A 24,842-nucleotide genomic window follows, 5' to 3' on the forward strand; every position below is an offset into this window, starting at 1 on the left:
AAATAGACATTTTTTAATTAATTTAAAAATCTAGAGTTTTGTTCACATTTATTTCTCATTTTATTAATTAAATTATTTTCCATGAATCAACTGTTTCAAAACAAAAAATAAGTAAATTGAAATTATATATTCTAAATATAACATGTCAGTGTTGAAATAAAATATTTAAATTTTATATTGAAAAAAAGACCAATTTTTCTTAAGAGGATAAAAGAAAAACTATTACAAGATTTATCAGTGGCCACGTTGAAAAAACTATAAATGATAATAAAAAGAACTGGAGGCCCGAGAGGGTCCAATCCATTACGTAAAAATATTCTATTCAATATGGTCTGCCGACAACTTTTGTCCGTATTCTATGTCACGAGTTTCATCATGCTCACAGTTTTGATTCCTCTTTTCTTTTTGCGCCTTCATCAGTATGATTAAAAAAGCTGTTTCTGTGTGCCATTCTTCTTATTATGATTATCACTGTAAAGTCTCTTGTAACCTTACACAATATTTCTTTCTTGCATCATTGTTGAAGAAGGTTTGAGAGAGAAAGAGAGGAAAAGGGAGACAAAATTGGAGGAAGACATGGGTATGGGGGGATTGGGAAGTAAAGCTTATGCTATGCTATTGTTAAATCCATCTCTAACCATAGCAAAGCAAAATATGGTGTTTCTTCCCTACACCTCCCATACCGCTGTTTTCCTCTATTTCTTCCCCTTCCTCCTCTTTCTGCTGCTTATTCATCTCAGATCTCTCAACTTTTCCCATCTGGTAATCTTATCCCTCTTTTCTCTCCTCTATTTTCTCATCAATTTTTTATCTGCTAATTTTGATCTATTTTCCGATATTAAAAGATTCATTAGTTGCAAATTTCGTCAGAACTGAAAAGTTTTTTCCGACTTATAATTTTTTAGATCTAGACAAGTTTGGTTCAAGTTCTTGTTTAACAAATTATACGAACGCATAAAACAGCCACTTGTCTGGATCTGAGTTCATTAAACAAATTTCACTGAAGCAAGAACCATCTTCATACGACAGCAGTTGGACCCAAGAAAGCAAAATCAAGAACTCTCATCAAAGCCCTTACCTTTAACGCACCTTTCTCCTTTTCCATGAATCTTTCTCTCCCTACGATCACCACCACCCAAAACAAAAAACTTTAAATACTGATGCGGTTAATTCTCGTTTAGCTAATTTGTTGCTATTTTTCTTAAAAGTTAGATATATTTGTTTCTGTAATTTCATTCTTCCTAAATTTGAAATGTTATTTTTCTACTTTTGCTGTTTCAAAATATATAATTTCCTGCAAAGTAACACAGATGTTCTTTTCAAAGCCAGGGTACATCACGTTATTTATTTTTTATTTTTTACCAAATAGTATAAATTCGTTAATACATGGGCAAATGAAAAAAAAAAGTGAGTAAATCGTATTTAGAAAATCTCGTATTTCAAACTAGTCAATATTCAAAAAGCTGAAATGGTGATTGAAAATATGTTTCGAATTTTTTGGTTACAATCCTGCTTGGAAGCATGAATTCAATTTTTTTACATGTATGAAAACACATTTTATTCATATTTTTCTGTCTGACATTGTGCTTATATATAATTTCCATTTCTTTTTTATCTTATTTTTTAAAGTCACGCATGAAATTATATATATATATATATATATATATATATATATATATATATATATATATATATATATATATAATTGGTTTTTGGCTTTTTTTACTGAAATATTGAACGTTTTAGACAAGGTTTCACTGAATTTTTAGTTGTTAAAACTATGTTTTGCTTTTATAAATAAGTTATTGGTTTTTAATTTTCTTTTAAAAAAATTATTCATTGTTATTTTAAAAAATTTAAATTTTACTTATGATTTTTTAATTATAAATAAACTGTTGCGTTTATTTTACTTTACATGTAATTAAATCATAATATTAATTTAATGTTACTTGAAAATATAACATGATAAGGTGTAATTGAAAACAAATGATAATATTGAAAAATTATGTTAAAAATAAATTAAATGAATTTTTTTGTTTTAAAAGTATCTAAAGGATAGATAAACAAACATTTAGATAATATCAACTAGTAATACAACTGTCAAAACGGGTAATTTGGCTCGATCCGGGTTTAGTTCACCACGGATTGGTCACTTAGTGAGTCAATCCAACCCGTTTCATTTATCAACGAGTTGAAAAAATTTGAATCCGATCTAACTCACCGGGTTGACTCACTCATTCACTTAATTATAAATTTCTAAAAAAATATTAAAAAAATATATCATATAATCCAAACTTAATCTAAAAACAAAAGGCGAAAAATATTTTTTTAATATTGATAATTTTTGTATCATTTGTCTATTTATAATATTAAAGTCTTGAATAGATAAATCTATATTATTTTTCTCTCTTTAAACATTTTTTAATCTCCATCTACAATATAATAAAAAAGTTCTAATTAATAATATTTGAAACACAAAATAATAAATAATCAAATTAAAATAGATAAATTGGTGAGTCAACCCGGCTCACCACGGGTTTAACTCGAATGAGTCAGGTTCTAAAAAATTTTTACAAACCCAATCTAGTTTAAACCCGTGATGAGCCCGATTAGCTCGCAGGTTGCGATCCATTTTGACAATATTACTAGTCTATTAATTTGTCAAGAAAACAAGAATAATGAGGATGGTAATGCTAAACCACAAATTTGTATTCAACGTCAATCTTAGAAAACAAATTATAAAACCAATTGTGGGATGAGTTCTCTCAAAGCAATACTTATTGGTTGCCTTTCCTTAAGTGTTATTTTCCAAAAAAAAAATATTTTTAAAACTTTTTTAATATGGATCTTCAATATGTGAGAATTAACTCTCTCTCTCTCTCTCTATATATATATATATATATATATAATAAAAAATTACACTATTTAATAATAATATAATTAAAGTATTGTATAGAAAAATATTATAGTATAATTTTAGGATGTTATATGATTAAAAACGATTCAAGGCATGATCACAATTTATGGTATACAGCATAAAATTGGCAAGCTCACCAATTTGAACTTACCAGGTTAATTTATCAAATAAAGTTGGAATTTTTCTTTTCCTTAACTCTATGTATGCATATTTTTATTTATTTATCTATTTCATATTATCTTAAAATTTCAGTATAAAAAAAAGCTAGAATCAAAATTCCAATAACAAACTTTAGTCTAAATTTACATTTTTAAAATACAATATTCTCAAAATTCACATCTTACAAAAATCTCAGCCTACCCCGTTGAATACTTTACATGCGGAATTTCCACCAAAATCACTAAACTCGATTCATCCACATACAAAGTCTCCACCTAAATTCAAATCAAAATTCAATTCGGAACTTAAGATTTGAAATTTAAATGTTAACTTTCTTTACTGTAATTTCCTCAACTTCTAAGAAAAATTGGATCTAAAACTCCAAATAAAAACTACAAGATTCTCTAAAACCCAAATCACTTTCATCTTTCCATTTATTATTATTGAGCAATGGTACCAAACTTGTCGGAAGAACCACTCACATATTATGACTAAAAACAGTATCTGAAATGGAAAAGAAATCCCTTTCACATTTAAATATGTTAAATTTATATATGAAAATAAAATTTATCTTCAAAACTTTAATGCACTCTTATCTTAAATTTTAAAAATAAATATTTTTTTAATCTAATTATGTTAACTTTTTTTAACATATTAAAGAGTTTCATGTTCATAAAGTATTTACACCATTTGATATATTTAATCAAATGTTAATCTATAACATCATTTAGTAGATAAAAAAAGATTATATTTATTATTTTTTAAATTTAAAGTTTGAAGATTAAAATTTAAAATGCAAAACAAATTTCAATTTCACATTTAAATATAAAAACTAAAAACATATTCAACAAAGCACAAAATAAATCTATAGATTTAAAATTTTATTATTCAATTAAGTCTGGACGTGAGATGGTACTCGAGTATACTTATATTTAAAACTAAATTTGTATTTAAAATATTAATTTAACAAAGTAAATTCAAATTTAGAAAATAATATTTTCGTCATTAAATTCAAAGTAATCTGTTACGTGGATTAATTTGTATATATAAATTCATTTTTTTCTATGATACTAAGTCTTAAAATAAGTGTTTGTGGAATAATTATTTATTTAAAAAGTAAACAAGATTCATTTAAGTTAAAATAAACAGACCAGACAAACATATGAAAAACAGAAATAAATCTACTTACTGATTTTAAAGAAATATAGAAACAAGTTGTTTTTGTGGAAAAAAGAAAAAAAGAGAGGAGATTTTGTAGAAGATTTAGCATTGACTTAGGTTGCAAAATGAGAGATAAAAAGGAACAGAAAATAATGTTGAAAGTGTAACGAAAGCGGAAGTGGTGGTTGAGTTGAGAAAAGAAGAGCTGAATTATGGATTAACGTGAATGCATATGCACGGTCACATGATAATTAATTACTAATAAAACCATTAAACATTAATTAGAAAAGTAAAAAAATAAAAAAAGAATAAAATGGTGTGGTTTTGCGCATGCGGGATCCAATGCGTAAAAAACATTGAAAGGAATGAAAAGGGACCCACCAGTGTTGGGTGAGACACACTCTCGAGGCCTCACGCGCCGCTCTTTGTACACAATTATTCGGACACACCATAAACACGCATCCCTTACTATCTTCCTGCCACTATTTTCACTTTTTTATCTTTTCTTACCCAAATACCACTCTCTGCTTTGTCAAAATCATTCAATAATTTTTCTGACTAGTAATCATTTTTAATATAACATGTTATTCTAAATCAATTTTTACCTAAATATATGTTTTCTTATTAATTTATGTTCATGCTTTGGTCTATTAACATAGTAAATTACTATAATTGTAATTTTTAAAAATTAAATCCACACTTAAACTAAATTAGACTAAAATTATCAAAAAAATTAATTTCAATTTTTACTAAAAATTAAAAATTAAAAACATATTTAATCTTAAATTTTATTTTAAGTATTTTTTACTTTGTTAAGATGTTTTCTAAAAGAAAAAAAGTTCTAAACTACGCTTTAAAAGAAATATCAGATAAATTAGTAGCATAGTAATTCTGTCATTAAAGAGCTTTTAATATTTATACCAATAATTTTTATTGATTAAACAAAAGTCATTTCAACAAAAAATATACTCATATGGTAATTAAAATATTAATATGTAATATTTTTATGCAAATAATATTTCAATTTTCAACACTTTTTAATTTTTATTTTCTTGGTCAGTGCTTTAATAATGTGTTTTTAGTAAATTCAAAATTATTTTTATTTTTAACTATGTATTAAGATATTAGAAAGTCAAATACAGCCATACACAAATAAACATGTAAAATAAGTTTTTTTTTTTCATTGAGAGAGTAACAAACCTCTTTACTTAACTTACAAAAGAAGCTATTCTTATTATAACATTAATTAAGTTATAAGTACATTATAAATGTGTATATTTTTTGAGTAAACTTCTATTTAAAATTATTGATTAGATTAAATATTTAAAATATTTACATTTTTTAATTATTTTATTATTATTTGATTTATTGTCAATTTAGATAATACAGTTGTTATTTTGGATCATTGTCACTTACACGTTTTTATACGAGAAAGTGAAAATAACATAATTAAGTTTGAAGTTATTTATATGTTTGAATATTTTTTAATTGAGTCTATATTAAAAATATATTTTATTGAGTATTTAAAATTTTTATATCCTCAATTAAATTTTATTTAATTTATTTTAGTGCAAGTAATACGGTTGTTTGATTTTGCCATCTCAATTCTAACAATATGAACTTGGACACTGAAAAATAATTTCTAAAATCTTATCATTTAATTTTAAGATTAAATGTTAAAATAAAATAAAGATGAGAAAGTAGAACACTATATAAAGATTTGAGTAGAATGGTGTCAATCCTTTATATAGTTAGACTTAGATGTCATTAGTGTTTGTATCTCTCTGATGAACATCCTCCTCGATAGACCCAACAAGACGATCTCACGATGGACCCCAATTATTCTTATAGAGTTGAACATATATCCTACAAATATTCTAAAAACATTTTAACACTTCAATCCTTTTCAACCTTAAAAGTAATAACATATTCAAATTAGATGAGGGTTGTGTAGATACTTTGACAAATTAACATACATCGTTAAATGTATTATCTATTATCCATGAATCTCGAATGAGTTTCAACCACATAACCTAATTATATTTTAATATCAAATTATCGTAATTAATTGAAAATAATGGAGTTAGCATGGTAATATTTTGATCAAACAAATAGAAACCCAATACATATTAGTTTAGTAATCCGATATACATTCAGTTAAAAACAATTTTTATCAAATTCGAGAACAATTTATTCATATACATAATAGTAAAATTAAATGGTTATCTATGATAAGATAAAATCAAATGATGAAATTAACTAAAACATGTAGAAACAATTAGATTATTTTTTTAATAAAAAAGTAATAAAAGTAGTGAAGTTTATTATGAGAATTTTAAAATTTGATTAATTTTTTATACTGTAACATAATTATATTGGTGTGACATCGTTTATACTGAATTTTATAAGGAAAAAAATCGTATATAAACAGGTGGAGCACACTGAGTTATTAACCGGCAACTAGAGAGTAATGTCAACAATTTAAAATTTGATTTGGATTTATGCATAAGTGTGATTAAAAGTGAAGGGCAGACATAGGAATTGAAAGGTAAAAGTGAGACACGAAATCTAGGTAGTGTTGTTGTGTATAAGGTGGTCTGCTATCAAATCCTTTGCTGCACTGCACTACTACGCCTCGTTAAGAGGATCATAAACCAAACCTTAGATAAATCTATATCAAGATTCCTTCTCCAACTTTCTTACATTCAATACAAATATATGCTTCACCCCCACCCAATTTTCATTTATCAGAATCTCTATCAGGTATTTAACAACATATTATGATCATACGCTTGATATATTAGTTTATTTCATGTAATTTTTTTGAGTGAATACTTTCAAGTAAGTTATGAACTGAATTGTAAAAGATACAAAGAGGGTGACAGTCGTAAAAAAGATTTAATGAATTAAGTAGGTTTAAGGTGATTCCTAATAATCAGTTATCCTCTAATGACATACTAATGACGTAAGGCTGAAGTAGAAATTGACAAAAATGGCCCTGTCACAGGGAGACTATTAGGTGGGATGGGACGAAACCCATGTGCCCGGTGGGTCCCATTGATTGATTGAGTCAACTCTGTAGCCATCTGATTGAAGAAACAGCCTTCTTATCCTAATCAAAGACAGATCCACGTGTAACATCCGTTGGATGAAGATCAAAAGGCGGTGGTGCGTGCGTCTATTTCTCAGCCTAATGTACCACAGCACAATACCTTTTGGTTTGGACGTGACATAATCTATTAAGAACCCACGCAAACGGATCAATGGGTTTCTGTCTATAATGATAGAATTATTGGGTTTTAATGAATGTTGAAGGAAAAAAATGAAGAATATTTAGGAAAAAAGAAGAAGGAATCTACACCGCTGACTTGTTATTGTGCTTTTTTCTATTCTGATGGCAAAATCTATAGTAAAGTGATTCAGCTGCACATTTTGTTAGTACAGGTGCGTTCTTTCTCTATCATCTTCAAAAGTATGTTTCCCAGTGTCTCACATTTACTCTTTATCATACCACCAATATGCTAGACAACGACTTTCCTGCCCATTATATTTCTTATAACCCATTTTCTCACCAGCTACGTGACAAACATCATTCCACCTTTTTCAATCCTACCATCGATCATTACACAATAATTGCATAAATGTCTTCACAATATATGCTACTTCTAACAGGGTTATTTTTTTTTTGGGTGTTTGAAATCGATTGATATACTGAACTGGGATAAAATTGGAAGATTTGTAACGCAACGTGATGAAGTTCAAAGAGATGATTTATGAGCAGGGAATAAATCGAAATCTTTGACTAAGACAAAGGGTTGCTAATAAAGCAGAGAAAGATTGCATGAGGTAGAATTTTTGAAGCGTCTTTTTCTCCTTGTCTTCCTATTTACTGCAGCGACTCCTAAATTTCAATGCGCATGCAACTGCGATTGTCCAGTTCAAAATGTTGACGTTCCTTGTGCGTGGAGTCCACACTATGCACCACGTTGCCTCGACTTGGAAAATTCCTTCACAACGTTCTCAAATAAGCAAGGAGATGAGCAGACAGGGAAAGGACGTGGAAGAAAGATAAGAACACCACATTCGATACATGAAAATGATGATGATTAATAACTCAAGAGGGGAGTAAACAGTAAATATAAAATGTTATGAAGAGGAAGTGTTTGAGAAAATGTCACAGAGGAAGTAATTGAGAAAATGTGACAGAATTAATAGCATACGTGTTGTTTTGGGGATTTTTGTTTGTATGTGTTGTTTGGGTTGGATGGTGGTGTTGATTACTCAATGATAAATGGGTGTGAAATTGGTGGGGTTAGCTGCACCTTGGGCCAATCATCCGCCTCCATATCCATTCACTCCAATCTAGGTTAATGCCCCACTACTACTACTACTACACACTATACGAACCATCTCTCCCAGTCCAACCCTCAATAATAGGGTAATAAATCCAAAAAGTTGCCCATAAAAGCTTGTGTGTTGAGCTTAGTGAGAAAATAGTTAATCACCAAGCCACGTTCACATACTCAGACAAACAAACCCCATCAAACCCCTACAATTTTTTCTTTCCCTCTTCCTCTTTAACCCACCATAAATCAATATGAAAATTCCAAGAGCTTTGGAAACCGAGTTAGTGGACATTTTGCCATTCCCCACAAACATGCCCTTAACTATATTAGACCAACAATTTCAACTTCCCTTTTCTTTTCTTTTTCTTTCACATGCATATTATAAATCAGAATAATAATAATAATGCAGAACCAAAAGCTAAAATCTCGCCTTTATATACGACCCATCATGTCACCCCTTGTTTGTCCCTATGCTTACACACTCTCACTCTCTATTCCAACTCTCATTTTCTAAGCCTTAGCTTAGCTGTAGTTCCCCCATTTCCATTTTCTTCTGCTCTTCACAGCTTTGTCACTCATCCATTATCACTCACAACTTTTTTTTCTTGACACCCCACCAAAATGGCATCTGGGACTACCACCATGTCTTCGAGACTTCGAGGTGTGACGGTGAGAGATGTTGGCGCCGTCGTGGACGACGGTGGTGTAGGGCAGAAGGGCATGTCCGTAAATATGCATAAAAGTTGATGATGATGAAGGAAACAACGCAACACAAAAGCTTTGCAATTGCACTCTCCCGAGTTTCTGGCTCATCACAATGTGAAGAATTGGGAGAGTGTCATCGTTGCATCGCGGGGAATTGAGGGGTGCGGTCCGAATTACCTTTAACTTTAGGTTCTTAAATTTTGTATTTTACTTCTTCTTTCTCACGTATTTGCCGCTGATTTTTCTTTATGTTAATGTTATGATGGAAGAATCATGGGATGTAAGAGATGCATACGAGGTTGCTTGTTTGGTTGTGGTGGTTTTGGTCTAATGGGAGTTTTGTCTTGAGTTTGGGTGGTTTTTAGTTTAGGAACTTATGCTTCTGGCATGCATCACTTACACCCATCAATGTATTTTTTTTTTTCCTTTGTTGTGAGTTTTATATAAAGGGAATGAATGACTTTGGGTTTCTTAATTTAATTTCCATTCTATTGCTCTTGAGCTTTTGATTTTTCCTTCCAAAGATAGGAGATGCAAAGCAGACAATGATATGATACCAAACGTCGAAAAGAAAATAAAAAAGAATGAGAGAGACAAAAGCAATGGAAAAAAGCAGTGTGTGCCTTTGGTGAAAGAAAGTTTATGACTTTGGACTTTAATGTCTGTTTGATCGCTCACTCAGAATGAATCCAATTAATGAAAAATGAATATTCCAGCATTGACTGAATAGCAAGAAATGAATCAATTTGGATACACGTTACGTCTTTATCATACTACAACCTATTTGTCTTTTAACTAATAATGTACTCCTGCATCACACACACACACATATTTAACGAAAATGATTAACCATGGTTCCATCAACTATTATGTATAAAATTAAAATTGTTATTACAATTTTAGTATTTTGACATTTATATTTTGAGAAATTATTTGTCTAGGTGTACAAAACCAGCCTTCCATGTAGCTAACAGAGGTAAAGTGGGTAAATTTGATTTTGCCTGCCCCAAAGCTAAAGAAGAAAAGTGTCTTTGACATTAGCTATGATTAGTATTATTAAGCAAAAGAACTTTTTTTAGTATTAATTAATCATCCTAATCACATGCCCATTGTACTGTACACAGTGCTGCTTTTTAAGAAGAGATGGATAGCAGGAAAAATCAGTAGTTGTTCTTAACTTTATTATGGCTTATATGTTATAATAAAATGCGAAAGAAAAACACTGTTATAGTTTCAGCATTCATGTTAGTAGTAGTTATGATTATACAAATACAAAGCTGAAAAGTTTTTTTTTTTACTTAATTCTTGATTTGGTTCTCTAATTTTATTCAAATTTTAAAGAAAAATCCTTAATTATTAGTTTTTTTTTAATTTAATTCTTTAATTTTTTAAAAACATTAAATTTGATTGTTCGCTGGTTTCTTACTTGACTATAAATTGTGGTTTAAGAATAAATCTAAAATCGTCGTGGATGGAAAAGAGAAATAATTTATGGTTGATTGAAAATTAAAGAACCAACAAATAGTTAAAAAATCAAATTGAATGTTTTAAAAAAAATTAAATGATTAAATTTGATGTTCTTAATAAAAAAATTAAAGGATTAAATTGAGAAAATCAATAACTATGTTTTATTTTTAATTCGAATGAATCAAACTTGACTTTAATTTATTTAGCTAATAGATGTTCTTTTTAAGGCTTCAATCAGGGTTATTTAAAACTGTAGTTTGTTTCATTGAAAACCCTATAAATTATCTAATAAATTTCACTAGGTCAACTAGTCTATAAGACCTCATGAGTCTCTTATATCATATAAATTACTTTTTGTTATTTTATATTAATATTCAACACATTTTTTTATAAAATCAATAACTATATTATTTAGAAATGAATAAACACCATAGGTCCTCGTCTTATTATGCGGTCAAAAAACGAGAAATTTTTTTACAAACAAAAACAATTAAACAATAAAAAAAAGGCATAAAAAAATAAAAGGCTTAACTATCTTTTAGTTCTTCTGAAACGAGTGATTTTTAATTTAGGACCTTCTATTTTTTTTCCTTTCCTTTTTCATCCTTATGAATCTTGTAATAACTCTTTTTAATTCTTATGAAAACGGTGGATTTTGATTTTATCTTGAGTAAAATATTTTTCTTTGATTTTCATCTTTTAAAGTTTACATTACTCTTCTTATCCGTAACGTGTAGTAGAAAAATCACATATTTATTTTACGAATGAGAGTTTGAAGGAATACGTGTGATCTTATACTTTAATATAAATGTGTCATAAAGTTAAAACTCAATCGTTTTAAAGAGTGAAAACATATTAAAGTTAAAGGAACAAATTCAATCGAATCATCATACTCTTATATCCCACACACTCTCAAAATTAACAATTTAATCTTAAAATATTTTAAGTATTCAGTAAAACATTATAATAAATAAATTCATTTAAATAAATTAAATCTGAAAGTGTCTCGTATAATATTAAATTTGAGTTTTATATTTCTTAAAAATTGATTAGAAGCGCTTAACTAATGTAAAATAATAAAATACCTTTTTTGGTTATAAACTATTATATATAATGAATATATTAACTTTTATAATGGCTGTCTTTAAAATACTACTACTAATAATAGCCATTTATTTAATTAAATAACAAGAAAATTTTAAAAATCATGTTACTTTGACATTTAATTTTTTTTTACACCACCTTATATTTATTGTTTTCCTCTTTATAAATATAAAATTTATTTTTTTTAGAAAATTATTTTACTTCAAAAATGGGTTGCCAAGTGACTCGTGTATGTCAAAATAATCATTTTCCAAAATTTAAACCTTTTAATAAACGCAAAGCTTAAGCAAAATTCAACCACCATAAATAGTTTTTACAAATGTTTAAGAGAGACTCATCGTACCCAGCAATAAACCCATAAGGAAAAAAAGAAAAGAAAAAAGCATTGAAATTTGAAATCTGTAAGAGTTCAATTTTGCTTCCATCGTTTGAACTATCACCTTCAAGCTTCTTTAAAAGCCATCACATTTAATCATGAAGAACTAAAACGTAAATTTGAGACTTCTTGTGGGAAACTTTCATTCAAATTCTTGACTTAAGAAACACAGTCATTATATTTGGGAGAGAAAATGACATCGAAACAAAAAGGTTAAAAAAGAAGATTACACTTACCCTTCTGTTCATTTGATAAGTTAGCATCAATTCTGATTATTTTGCTTGTTAACAAATTGACTTCACATACTTTTTCCCAACACCAAACCCAGAAAGTTTTGGATTTTTACAGTTCACGTGAAGGGAGTATAATACAGTAAAATATTTAATATATCTATCATAAAAAAAATGTTCAACATAACTTGAATTTATAAAATTTCAAATATCAGAAGGGTTTTCTGATCCTTCTATATCAGAATCTTTATCAATATCAGTAACATCTGTCTTATATCACCCTATCCCAATATTACTCTATCTAGTCAAAGTATACATATGCCATGATGTTGAAGTAAAGTGTTTGAAGAATTTTAGGTTATTTTCTCTTATGATCTAAAATGGTAGCATGAGCCCTACCCTATGGCTGTCACGAAGAAAGTGCATCATATCAGGACCACCGCAATTAATGGTTGGCGGCTTAGACGAAAAGGGTAGCTGCTATTTCTATATTCTCTGCATTTTGCAGTACAATCTCTTAAACATGAGATTCAAATATTAAGTCAGAACAACAATGAAGTTACAAGGAAAAGGATGATTTAAGGTTCCTTCATTCATAATTTGGAAACTTTGAACTTGGATCAGCTTGCAAGAGAACGAAACATAGTTGTCATCTCATTATTAAATATGACAGGTGCCAAGACAGTAATCTGTGTGTATATTTATTCTCCAATACTAAGGACATTCCTTCAATGTAGTAAGTACTATGGTTAGATAAGGTTTTGGTCCAAGTTAACCTACTAAAATATGATGTTACTGTGGTTAAGATGTCTGGGCCACAATATCCAAAATGTTAGAGATGTGATTTTAAATTTAACTTAATTTTATAAAATTAATTTATAAAATAAAATTTGTATTTAGTTATATATTATAAAATCGTTCTATTTTTAGTTAATATGAGATTTATAATACAGAAAATAAATTTTATAATTGACATTGTGTTTATAAAATTGGCATACCTTTTGCCTCCTCTGCAGAAAAATGATATAACTCAAAATTTAAAATTGAAACGAGAAGATACGTTAATTAAACGGATGAAAAAAATTAAGAAAATGGAATTTTGGTAATTTTAATTGAAAAATTATGTTTTAGGTTGGAGTCTCTGTTGGTAGTGGAAGAAGCTGCCGGGTCTATTTGCAGCCCGTACTGATACCATACAGACCAAAAGCAACACATTTTATATGGTGAAATATCTAAGTGGGTGGCGCATAACTCAATTTTTTACACTTTTAGTTCAAGAAAATAAAGATAATTTAATATTCAGTTATTTCTCACATTAAAAAATAATAATGAGGAATATAATTGATACAACGCAGGAACAAACCAATAAAATAAAGGTTAAATATAATTTTATTAAAAATTAAAATTAACTTTTTTTTTAATTTTTAAATCAATTTAGTTTATTATATTTAAAAATGTATTGGTTTAGTTTTACTGAGGTTTGTTAACTTATAACATGTACTCAATTTTAGTTGACAAAAAAATCCTTATTACATACTTTAAATACACGAATAATTTAATAATTTTTATTTTTAATTTAAATAAATAAATAAATAAATCAAAAATTATTTAAATATCTTTGATCTTAAATCTTAGAATCTATAATATATTAAGATATTTTGATCAACTAAAATTTAATACAAAGGTTATATAAGTTAACAAACTCTTAATTATTTTAATCAAATTTTGTTAGTTTTATTTAATATTTTAAACGTATTTTTTAGTTATCATAAAATAACTTAAATATTTTCATAAAAAATATTTAAAATATTAAATAAATTTAATATTTTAAAAAATAAATTTATACATTTTTAAAATTGATTAACTAAATTTGACCAAAATTTTAAAAGGAGATTACTTTTAATTTTAACTGTAAATTAAGGAAAAAAACATATTTCATCAAATAATTTGGCAAATTAGAGATACTTAGCTTTAATTCTATCCACATATAGTATGTTCTCCCTCTTCTGTGTCAAAAATGATTAGGTAATTTGGGATTATATCATGACCATGTTTCCAATTTTAAATTAATAACACTTAATTAATTATAATAAAACGGAATCGTCATTATCTCAAACATCAAATAACAGTTTTGTAGGCATGAATGTTGCATCCATTAAGAACCAATCCATGAATATTGGCCTTTACCCTATTTGATTCCATAAAAGATAGTATTTTACTTGGCCTTGTCCAGCCTAATCTTGTACTTTTATTTTATCGATTATTTTCTATCGTTAGCTTAAAAAAAATGAGAAGAAAATTTACGAATAATCATTTTTTATATATTTTCAAAATACTTATTTATCATGTTGACATTCCCCTGTTTTGTTTTATTTTATATTTTTATAAACTTTATTATAAAATATATTTTCAAAATAATATTACCAAAAGTGAAAGGTCATTGCCTTGCAGCCATTAAAAAAGTTTTTAAAATATTTTCCTGTGTCGCTTCCTTCAATATATGTAGCATAACATTGCTTTACTGAAATTAAGAAATTGCAATATGAGGATAAATACTTACAAATGGAATAAGATAAATACATCTAAAGATGAAATATTAAAGATATGATTAAGAAAGAGATTACTAGATAGGGAAGCGAAAGAGAAAATAAAAATTAAACGGAGGTAAAACTTATTAGAAAATGAGTTTTAAGCTTAACTCAACTCTACAAAACCGACTTGAAGTTTGCACCTCAGTTATATTATAAATTAACCTTTTCTCTAGTTGATGTGATACTTCCAACATGGATCTGATACTATGTTAAAAAAGTTATTTTTAAGCCTAATTCAATCCTACAAAACCGACTTGTAGGTAAGGTTTGCATCCATTTATATACTTTAAATTGGTCTTATCTCTAGTCGAAACTTCCAACAAAATCAATATAAAAATGAAAAATGAAAATTGACGAATGATCCATAACTTAATATTTATATCGAAAAAGTCATTTATTAGATAAGATAAGAAATTAATTACTTATTTTATTTAGTTTAATTGTCATCAAAATGAGAAAGAAGGGAGGAAGGTTTTAAATATAATGTTTATGTAAAAAAAATTGGAAACAAATTATATTTACAAGTAAAACACTCTAAAAATGCCACGAACAGAATAATGGCAAATTCAATAACAATTACTTGAATAACTGTTTTCATAAATTTCATTGATTTGTCTTAGTAATTTAATTTCCTGAAATTTATTTTCATACATTTACCTTCATGGTCTTTAGAACAATTTTCCTTTAATTCATTTTCATTTGTTTTCGTCACATCTAATTAACATTCAATCTTTATATAAAAAAAATAAAAAATGTGAGTGTTGAAAAGAAATATATTTATTAATTATTTAGAATTAAATGTTTTTTTTTTAAAGTTGATCTACATATAAACAAATTGCACATTATAACTCTGTGTTAGTTATCAAATCTAAATTAAAAAATTTAGTTTAAATTGAAAAACATTTATTTGTTAATCTAATTAACAAATAATTTATGTGGAGTTGATTTGATTAAACTAACAACGAATTAAACAAGTATTCTTGAGAAAAAATATTTTTTAAAATACAAATACATTTTTTTCTACTTAACAATGACAAATCTTTGTGTTCCAAATTAAAACATTGGAGCACTTCTCTAAAGCTTAATGTTGAGTATCATGAATATTTTTTTGTGTATAAATATCTTTTACCAGATAATTAATTGTTTGTAATTAATGGAGAAAACTGTAGTTATAAATAATATTATTCCACAGAGAAAAAAAAAATCCAAGCCTTTCACATCTTTTGTTTTTTTCTTTTTAACCTTTTTTTATTAGAATTGGAGGTGTTTGTTGTAGTCTGAAATAATGCACGTGACATATTAATCATTGATGCTATAATCAGAATCTTATCAAAATCCAAACATCTATCTAACCTTCTTCCCACCAAGTTTTTATCTTCATCACTAAAAAAATTCTTATATCATATTACATTTCTTATCTTCCTCCTTTTTTAATCGAAACTATCTTCTATATCTTAGATAATTCTTTTCATGAACGATTATAAAAATGAAAATGTAAAATTAATTTAAATTTATGGAAAAAATAACTCATTGTTTTTATATATATTTGAAAAAAAAAATTATGAAAGATAAAAATAATTTTCCAAGTGGCACCGTCGAAGCATCTGGGTCCATTCAAAATGTGGCATCGGTTATCTTGTTAGCGAATCAAAATTAAGAGGTCACTTTTGATAGCAAGTTGGCTTTATTTATATATTTTTCAAACACTTACTAGCACTTTTCACTTTCTATCTTTAGATATTTTAGTGAAGAAAAGAGGAAAGCTTATCTCTGATGTGGAAAGCGAAAACTTACTCAGCTAAATAATTTTTTTTAATAAAAAAATATCACAAAAATAATATTCAATTTTCTCACTAACATTTATTGACTACCAAATCATATTATTCAATTAACCAACAAAATTCACTACCAATGTATAAAAATGTCCTCTTACATAAAAAAGTGGTAGATTCAAATGCATGTATTAAAAATAACCATTTTAAAATTGATAGAAGTAATTACATTTTTTAAAACAAGACTACTTTCTTTTTTGAAGTTTAACCTAATTATTAAAACCAGTGTACTGTGAAATCATAACCAAAGACAATACAAAAAATTTAATAGAGAATCTAAACTTTTGCTAATATTATGAACTATATTTGATTAAGATATATAAACTATTATTTACCTGAAGTGTTATATATTTAAAAGTTTGAAAAACTATGTGATGATTATTTTTTTAGTTACTTTTTGTTTCCATGGTTCCATTGAAATGTTTATTCCCAAAAGATTTCACTAACTTTAAGGAGTTGAATGAATAATTGTCAAAAAAACATTTTAAATAGTTTTAAGGTATGAAATAATCATTTTACAAAGTGAAGAAAATGATTAGAATGATTAAGTGTTCCTATCTGACGATGATGAAGGTAATGATTGATATATAATTGAAGGATGCGAAGAAAGAATTATCTAATAAGAGTTTTTTTATTTTTTATTTTTTTAAATTAGTGAATCGAATAAAGTTTTAAAAGTTATCCATATAGGTGAGTCTTTCTTTAAAGCATGATTTTTGTTTGAAAGTATCACTATGTACAACTTTCTTTGTTTGTTTTTCTCTTTAAATTATATTGAAGTTGTAATTGGTAACACAACTTTAATTGGTTTACTGTGTTTCTTTTCCTAAAATTATGTCTGCAAACATGACTTCAAAGTTTTTAATAAATCATAATTGCATGCATAATTTTAGTTTTTTTTGTCATTCCAGTAATAATAGTTCCACATTATTAAAATAAAAGTTAAAAAATAATTTAAATATATATTTTTCATTCAATATTTTAACATTTTGATGTGCTTTTTAAATATAAACAATGAAGGAGTTACAATTATAAGATTAAAAATGTTTTGAATATAATATTTGACTCTAATAATGCATCTTAATGGATTTGAGGTAAGAACATTTACACATATATTGTTTTAATTGATACTGTAAATGAAATAAAGTCAAATAATTATTTTTTTAATAAATTTGCGAGATGTTGAGGGTTAACCATTTTGGTGGCTTCTGTTTGGCATTGAAGATTGAACTCCTTGGCTTGAAAAAAAGAAAAAAAAAATGCATAGAGAGGTGAGCAATGTGAGTTTATGAAGAGCAATAATGATAGAAATTGTTGTACGAAAGCTGTGTAAAGGTTGGATTGGGTCCATTCTAAAACTATTCAGACAACAAAAAATGTGAAAGTGATGCAGCTCATAGGGGTTTTCTGTTCGGACCATAACTATTCAAATGTCTCAATCATCTCAATTATTTTCAAACCTTCTCTTTAACCTAAATAAATTCCTAAATACTAGTATTCTCGGAATTCGTATTAATTTTTATGAAAATACTTGGTTTCATCGTATACAGTAAAGAGTAAGAAATAATATAAGAGTTTTCAAAATTAAGTATAAACATGAGTATAGACACATGTGGTGTTTTTTTTAAGAATGATGATTATATATGTTTTTGTGTACAAAATAAAAATTTATATCTATAGTGATTTTTTATATTTGGAAGGATATGAAAATCATGCCTCGTCACATGTTATGGTAACGATATATTCTCACTCACATGAATTCAATAAAAAAAATACATTTTGTTCTTTTCAATGCCAAGAAAAAAAAAGTAATTATAGAGAAGACTTTAGTGTTTAGTGATTTAAAATGAACACAGAACTTATACGTGTATTCTCATCTTCGTCCTTTTACTTGGTTGTAAAATGTTAGATTGGTGATAATAGTGGCATTGACGTGTAACTGTAAAATGAGGGTCAATCATACGTTAAATTTAGTAGGGTTTTGAAGTAAAGTTTTGAAATATAAATGAATTAAGAAAATTAGATGTTAATATAAAATAGATAGAGATATATGATTTAGTGATTGAGGTAAAGTTGTTGAAAGAATTAATGTAGGAAAGAAAAAGAAAAGAAAGAGGGAGAAATGGTATTTACAGCGACACCTCAACAACTGAGTTTTAATGAGAGACCTATAATCTAACACGGCTCCACTTTCACTCACCACTAACTTCTCCACCTCATACACACACAACTCTACCTTCTTCTGTTTCCAACCCAATTTCCAATATCATCATCCTCTCAACACATTTAATTTCCACAATAAATATTCCTTTTCCTCATTTTTTATTTAATTTCCATTCGCTGAATTAGATGATGATCCAACGTTTACGGGAAGAGAGGGTAAGATAGTGTGCTGTGTTATGGAAATTTGTGCATAAACTTTCTAATATCTCCGATTATTAGAATAGACACACAGGAGTGCAAAATTTACAGTAGATAAAAAAGGATTCTCAGACGCTAGAAAACCCTTCAAAAAATACCTTCACCAGAACTACTGTTAATAAGATAAAAAGAAACAAAAAATCTAGCCTAATAATAGTAATATTAAAACCCTACAAAAAAAATAAAAAGACCAATATTAAAAAAAAAAGGAGGGAAAGTAAAAAACGAAAAAAAGAAAAGAAACCGCGTCCAGGTCTGTAAAAAGTGATCGCGAAAGAGGGGTAAAAGTGGGAGATTGGAAAACGGAAACGGCGCCGCATCAGTGAAGGGAGAACCAAGAGATGAGTTGTTGGCCGAGGCGGCGTTCGGTGAGGGCCACGCGCTCGTCGGAAAGGAGCGGGGAGCGGCAGAGAGGACAGTTGAACTTGTAGTGGTGGAGCCAGCCGTCGAAGCAGGGGCGGTGGAAGACGTGGCGGCAGGGGAGCATGCGGAGCTGGTCGCCGTCCTGGAAGGTGGCCTGGCACACCACGCAGGTGTGGTCGTGGGCGGCTCCTTTGTAGAAGAATAATTGGTTGTTGAGGGCGAGCTGATCGGAGAGCATGATGAGGCCGGCGAGGCCGGATCCGACGGCGGCGAGGAAGCGGTCGTCGACGATCTGGTGCGTGTGGAATCGGGCGAGACCTAGGGATTGCAACAGCGCGAAGAGCATCGAGCGGAGGTAGTTGACGAACATGGCTATCTGCGCCAACACCAGCAGCGGAATCGAACCCGACGACACGTCGTTTAGTTCGCTTTGCAAACCCATGATTCCAATTTCCAATCAACTCCGAATGAATTAATGAATACAGAGAAAGAAGATTTTAAGAGGTCGCGGTGTATCGTATCGTGTCGTGTCGTCTTTGTGTGGATTGCGAGAACACAACCCCTTCCACCTCTGTTATAAAAAGCCTCTCTGATGTGATGTCAGGGACTTGTTCACTATTCTAATTTCATTTTATTCCCATTTTTACAAATTCATTTACATAAATTACTCAGCTTAAATCAATCATCTCGGAACGTAATAAATAAGGTTTCTGAAATTAAAACACTTAGACAAACTCCCAAAACGTGATTAAAAAATTGTAATGTGAGGTTTTCCCAAAATTAAAAAATTGTCCCCTTTTTAGGATTGGGTGCCCCAAAGTAATTATGTGGATTGGTTTTTGCAACGTATGTAATTTGTGTAGTTTTGATATGGATCTGGAAGATTAGAGTCAATGCAAGGTGATGATTTATTTAAAAGGAAGTAAATTAAGAGCAAATGGGCATGTGATCTTTATCTCATACATTGAACTAGTTTCGCTTTTCAAACATGAAAAGCTGGACAGGATCTTTCACAAATATGCAATACCTTCTTCTTCCTCTTTTTTCCACATTTCTTAACTCTCTTCTCTCTTTAAGTTCAATTAATCACACCTCCAACACTAACGTACCAAAATAATAAATCTTCTAAAACCTATTACCCAAAGCAACACGTTTCTCAATACTCTTATCCGTCTTCTTTCGGTTATTCTTATGTGAATTTCGGTCAAAGAAGTAAATCAGGCTGAATAGAATCTTTGTTTTCCATTTTATCCCTAAAAAAATAGTTTCTTCTTTTACTCGATTACTTTAAGATTCTCTGTCCCGATTCTTTTACACTCTGCCCCTTCTTATTTCTGAACTTTTCTGTCTCTTACTCTAACGTTAACTCACTCAACACATCATTTTTATTCTTTTGTTGTTTGCCCTAATGGATAAACAAGACAAGTATTGATAATCATGTATGCTCTTTGGTTCATTATTATTATTATTATTATTATTATTTTGTATGATGTAGAAAAAAGTATTATTTTTTATACAAAAAAAGTCTAGACTCACAACTTTACCCTACACTCTCATAAATGGAATTCTGTGTTCTTTATGTTTCCTATCTAATTGTTACCATTTTGTTTTTGTATTCTTCTCTTAAAGTAAGTAAAACGGTGCTGCCTCTTGGTATTCGAAAGGAGTTCCACCGCTAAAGTGAATATTTTAATATTCAATTGATTACAATGCAACAATTAATTTATATACGTATATGAAGAGTGTAGGAACTGGGAAGATTCTGTCTACAACAGTTTTGATATTGTTTTTGTTAAAAGATTGTAGCTACCTACGATTTGATAGTTAGGTTGTCAACTTTAATCCTTTGTATTATTATAAGTGTTTCGATTATAGATAATAATATTTCGGTTATGCGTCAAGGTTATTTTCGGTAAGTCTAGGATGTTTCAATCTTTGTTATTATTCGTCATTCAATTCTGTTTAATCGAATCCGAAAATTATCTGTAATAAGTATTTGAATGATCAAGTTAGTAAAATATTAATCATTTTAGTAATTAATGTATGATAAATATCATTATTTATTTCTTTATTTCAAATTTGTATTTAATTGTAACTCCATTAGTATTAATTGTGTTTTGTTGTAAATTAATCAAAATTAGATATAATTGTCTTAAAGAATGACTATACTACTTATAAATTATAACTGTCTAATCTCGAGATAGTTACTAAGATTATGTTTACATGATAATATGACCATTCAATCTTGTGTTGACTAGATAATCACAAGGAAATTAGAAGCCATTAAAACCCAAAATGTGAGATGATTAACTAGTAAGTAGAGTTTATTCTGCTTTGATGGCTGGTAAATGAAGTCTGCAATGTGTAACATAAAATAGAGAGATGAGGAGATGCTAGGAATCTTCCCTTCCTCCTTGGACTCCTTTTTGGTAGATATTCTCATATTCTGATATTCACAGCATTATCTAATTAATTTTGTAGGGTGCTCATCGTACGAATGAATCCAATATAAAGAAATTTTTAATTGTTAAGATTGAAAAAAAAAATACAAACTTAATTAATTTGATTCAGATTTTGAATTTTAGTTTTAATGATTAAACAATATTTATCCTTTACAAGTTAACCTGTAATACATTTATCTAATTTTTTACTTTTCACTTACCATTAATTATTGTGCTTTTATTATTAAGTGTTTATATTAGCTTTGTGTTTGTGATACTAAATTTATAATATATAAATGTGTGTAAATAAGTTGATTTTATAGATTAAGTTAAGTTGAAACTTTATTTTTAAGATAATACAAAAGTGCTGTAAGAGTCTATTATAGTAAAAGAATAAAATATTTGTTAGATATATTTTTTCATTTATTATTTATCCGTTATCAGATTATTTATAAATATACATGGATTGACTTAAAAGATATCTTGTAAATTTATAATTAAAGATAAAGTAAAATTATAATATAAATATAAACTTTATTTTATAGATTTTATAATATTAAGTTAAATTTAAAGTGTATTTTATAAGAGTTATAATTAATCATAATTGATTTGAGTATGGTAAGTTTATATTATTCTTTGCATTTGAGTTGGACAATATAATAGACTACGCGACTTTAAACTTATTTTATTTTATTTAATAACAAATCTAATAACCTAATTTGAATATAGTCATATTAGCTTAAAATATATCTCTTATCATCTTCTCAGTTAAATTAATATTTGTTGAAAGTATCATATATATATATATATATATATATATATATATATATATATATATATATATATTTGTAAATTAACTTTATTATTAGTAATTGATGTAAAACTTAAACTTTAATTAATGATTATATATTATGTTACAAAATAAATTTTAAGGTTAAACTGATTTTATAATTGATGTGAATTTTTTAATATATATATATATATATATATATATATAATAGAAATTGTATATAAATGTATTTGGTATATAAATGTTTAAAATATTTTTTAAATGTTATTATATTTGAATTCGCCTCCGTAAAAAACTTCAATTTCAACCCATCTTGTAAGATAGTTCGGGGAAATTTCTATTTACAAAAAAAAACTAAAAAGAAAATCATGTGAATATATTTCAATGTCCTATAATTATTATAACAATTAATTATTCTAAAAATTACTTCAATACAATATTGCAAATTAATTATTCTAAAAATTCAAATATAATGTTAAAACATAATTATTCTAAATCACCAATAATAGGACAAAATTTTATGAATAGTTTATATATTAGGAAATATTAAGGTGGGATATTTAACTTATTAGAGAATAAGGATACGGAAAACCTAGTAATGTTCTTGTGAAAAATAAATATATTTTCATATAAACCATCAATTTATATTTTTTTGTTGACTTCTATGATGTTTACTCTTGCAATGCTGGTCGTAGCTGTTGTCAATTTTTCCTCAACATAATAGGCCAAGTAGAAACAATTCCTAATTACTAATGATAGCCTTTAATCTAATAGTTATCGCCTAATCTAACCATTGCTACCAAATTCAAGATAACGAATTTGATTCTCAATTAAAACAATAATTGAAGGGAAGTTGTATCTTATGTTAGGTGCATTGTATAACGATGCAAACTTTGTTGTATTTATGAGTATACTCAATTCCACTTAAATTGGATTTAGACAAAATTTATCACTCAACCCAATAAAAAAACTTTGGAAAATATATCTATTAGATTGTATGTGAAGGGCAAATAAATTATATATATTATTTATGAGTATATATATATATATATATATATATATATAAATTTCACATATATAAATGATGTAAGATCACTCTCTTTTGTACCATAGTCTATCAATTGTGATATTGAAATTATTAAATAATGCAAGATTAGAGTATAGCTGCAAAATAAATCAATATTTAAAAAATTAAATAGGATGATGGTTGGATAAACAATTTTAGTTGAAATCGGGGTAAGAATTTAATGAATTTGGTGTTCACATTTATAATAGTAGTTCTAATTCGTTGTTATTTTTCTTTGAGATATAACCACGATTATGTTCATAACTACATTAGAAGTCACTTGTGATTAATCGATATTTTTTTATTTTAGCTTCATCTGCAACAATAACGATTTTTTAGTGTTATTAAAGAGAAATTTTAATCATTGTTAAACCCATCCTACAATAGGTCTACAAAATAAAGTCTAAAGTATATGATTTTCTAGTGATTATATTATCAAACCAAACTATCGCAATTGGGAAGTGATTTAAGTGAAATTATGAGATCAATCCAAGTATTGAATACCGAGAAAATCATTACTAAAATAATTAATCTATTGTATATATTTTTATGCCCCAAAAAAACATTAAGTTTTCTATATGGAGCAAGGCATTGCGAAAAAACTATTAATCTCATCTTATTGTAGATATTTTCACAATCCACCCAATGAAAGAAAAGCATTACTATATATATATATATATATATATATATATATATATATATATATATATATATATTATCAGTTTTTTTAGAAAAATGTAAAATATGAGGGGATTAGACATTGTAGTTAATTAAGAATATGAAAATAATTTAACCATTACTTATTTAAAATAATATCACGTTTCTTGTAATTTGACTAAAAAAATTCAATTTATTTTTTATACAAATGATGGG

At 27.5% G+C, this 24,842-nt stretch overlaps 1 protein-coding gene and 2 long non-coding RNA genes across 4 annotated transcripts; 2 read left to right on the plus strand and 1 right to left on the minus strand.

Moving 5' to 3' along the window:
- The first annotated feature begins 306 nt into the window (after positions 1–306).
- Positions 307–1,266, plus strand: LOC108325694 (uncharacterized). The gene is made up of 2 exons (XR_008247816.1): positions 307–762; positions 906–1,266. It is a non-coding gene; the product is annotated as an uncharacterized LOC108325694 (long non-coding RNA).
- Positions 1,267–7,189: 5,923 nt separating this feature from the next.
- Positions 7,190–9,768, plus strand: LOC128196042 (uncharacterized). Of its 2 annotated transcripts, none has more exons than XR_008248142.1 (2): positions 7,190–7,681; positions 7,910–9,768. It is a non-coding gene; the product is annotated as an uncharacterized LOC128196042 (long non-coding RNA). The 2 variants fall into 2 exon arrangements; XR_008248143.1 differs by having other exon boundaries at positions 7,972–9,768.
- Positions 9,769–19,294: 9,526 nt separating this feature from the next.
- On the minus strand, positions 19,295–20,266 carry LOC108325333 (E3 ubiquitin-protein ligase RHA2A). The gene has a single exon (XM_017558391.2). The coding sequence runs from the start codon at positions 20,112–20,114 to the stop codon at positions 19,629–19,631; it is 486 nt and encodes a 161-aa protein (XP_017413880.1). The 5' UTR covers positions 20,115–20,266; the 3' UTR covers positions 19,295–19,628.
- Between the last annotated feature and the right edge of the window lie 4,576 nt (positions 20,267–24,842).

Source organism: Vigna angularis, chromosome 3 (genome assembly GCF_016808095.1).
Source record: "Vigna angularis cultivar LongXiaoDou No.4 chromosome 3, ASM1680809v1, whole genome shotgun sequence".
NCBI lineage: Eukaryota > Viridiplantae > Streptophyta > Magnoliopsida > Fabales > Fabaceae > Vigna > Vigna angularis.

What these genes read in the sequence shown, in the direction of transcription:
- LOC108325333 (XM_017558391.2), bottom strand. Translation starts at nt 20,114, where the DNA reads ATGGGTTTGCAAAGCGAACTAAACGACGTGTCGTCGGGTTCGATTCCG.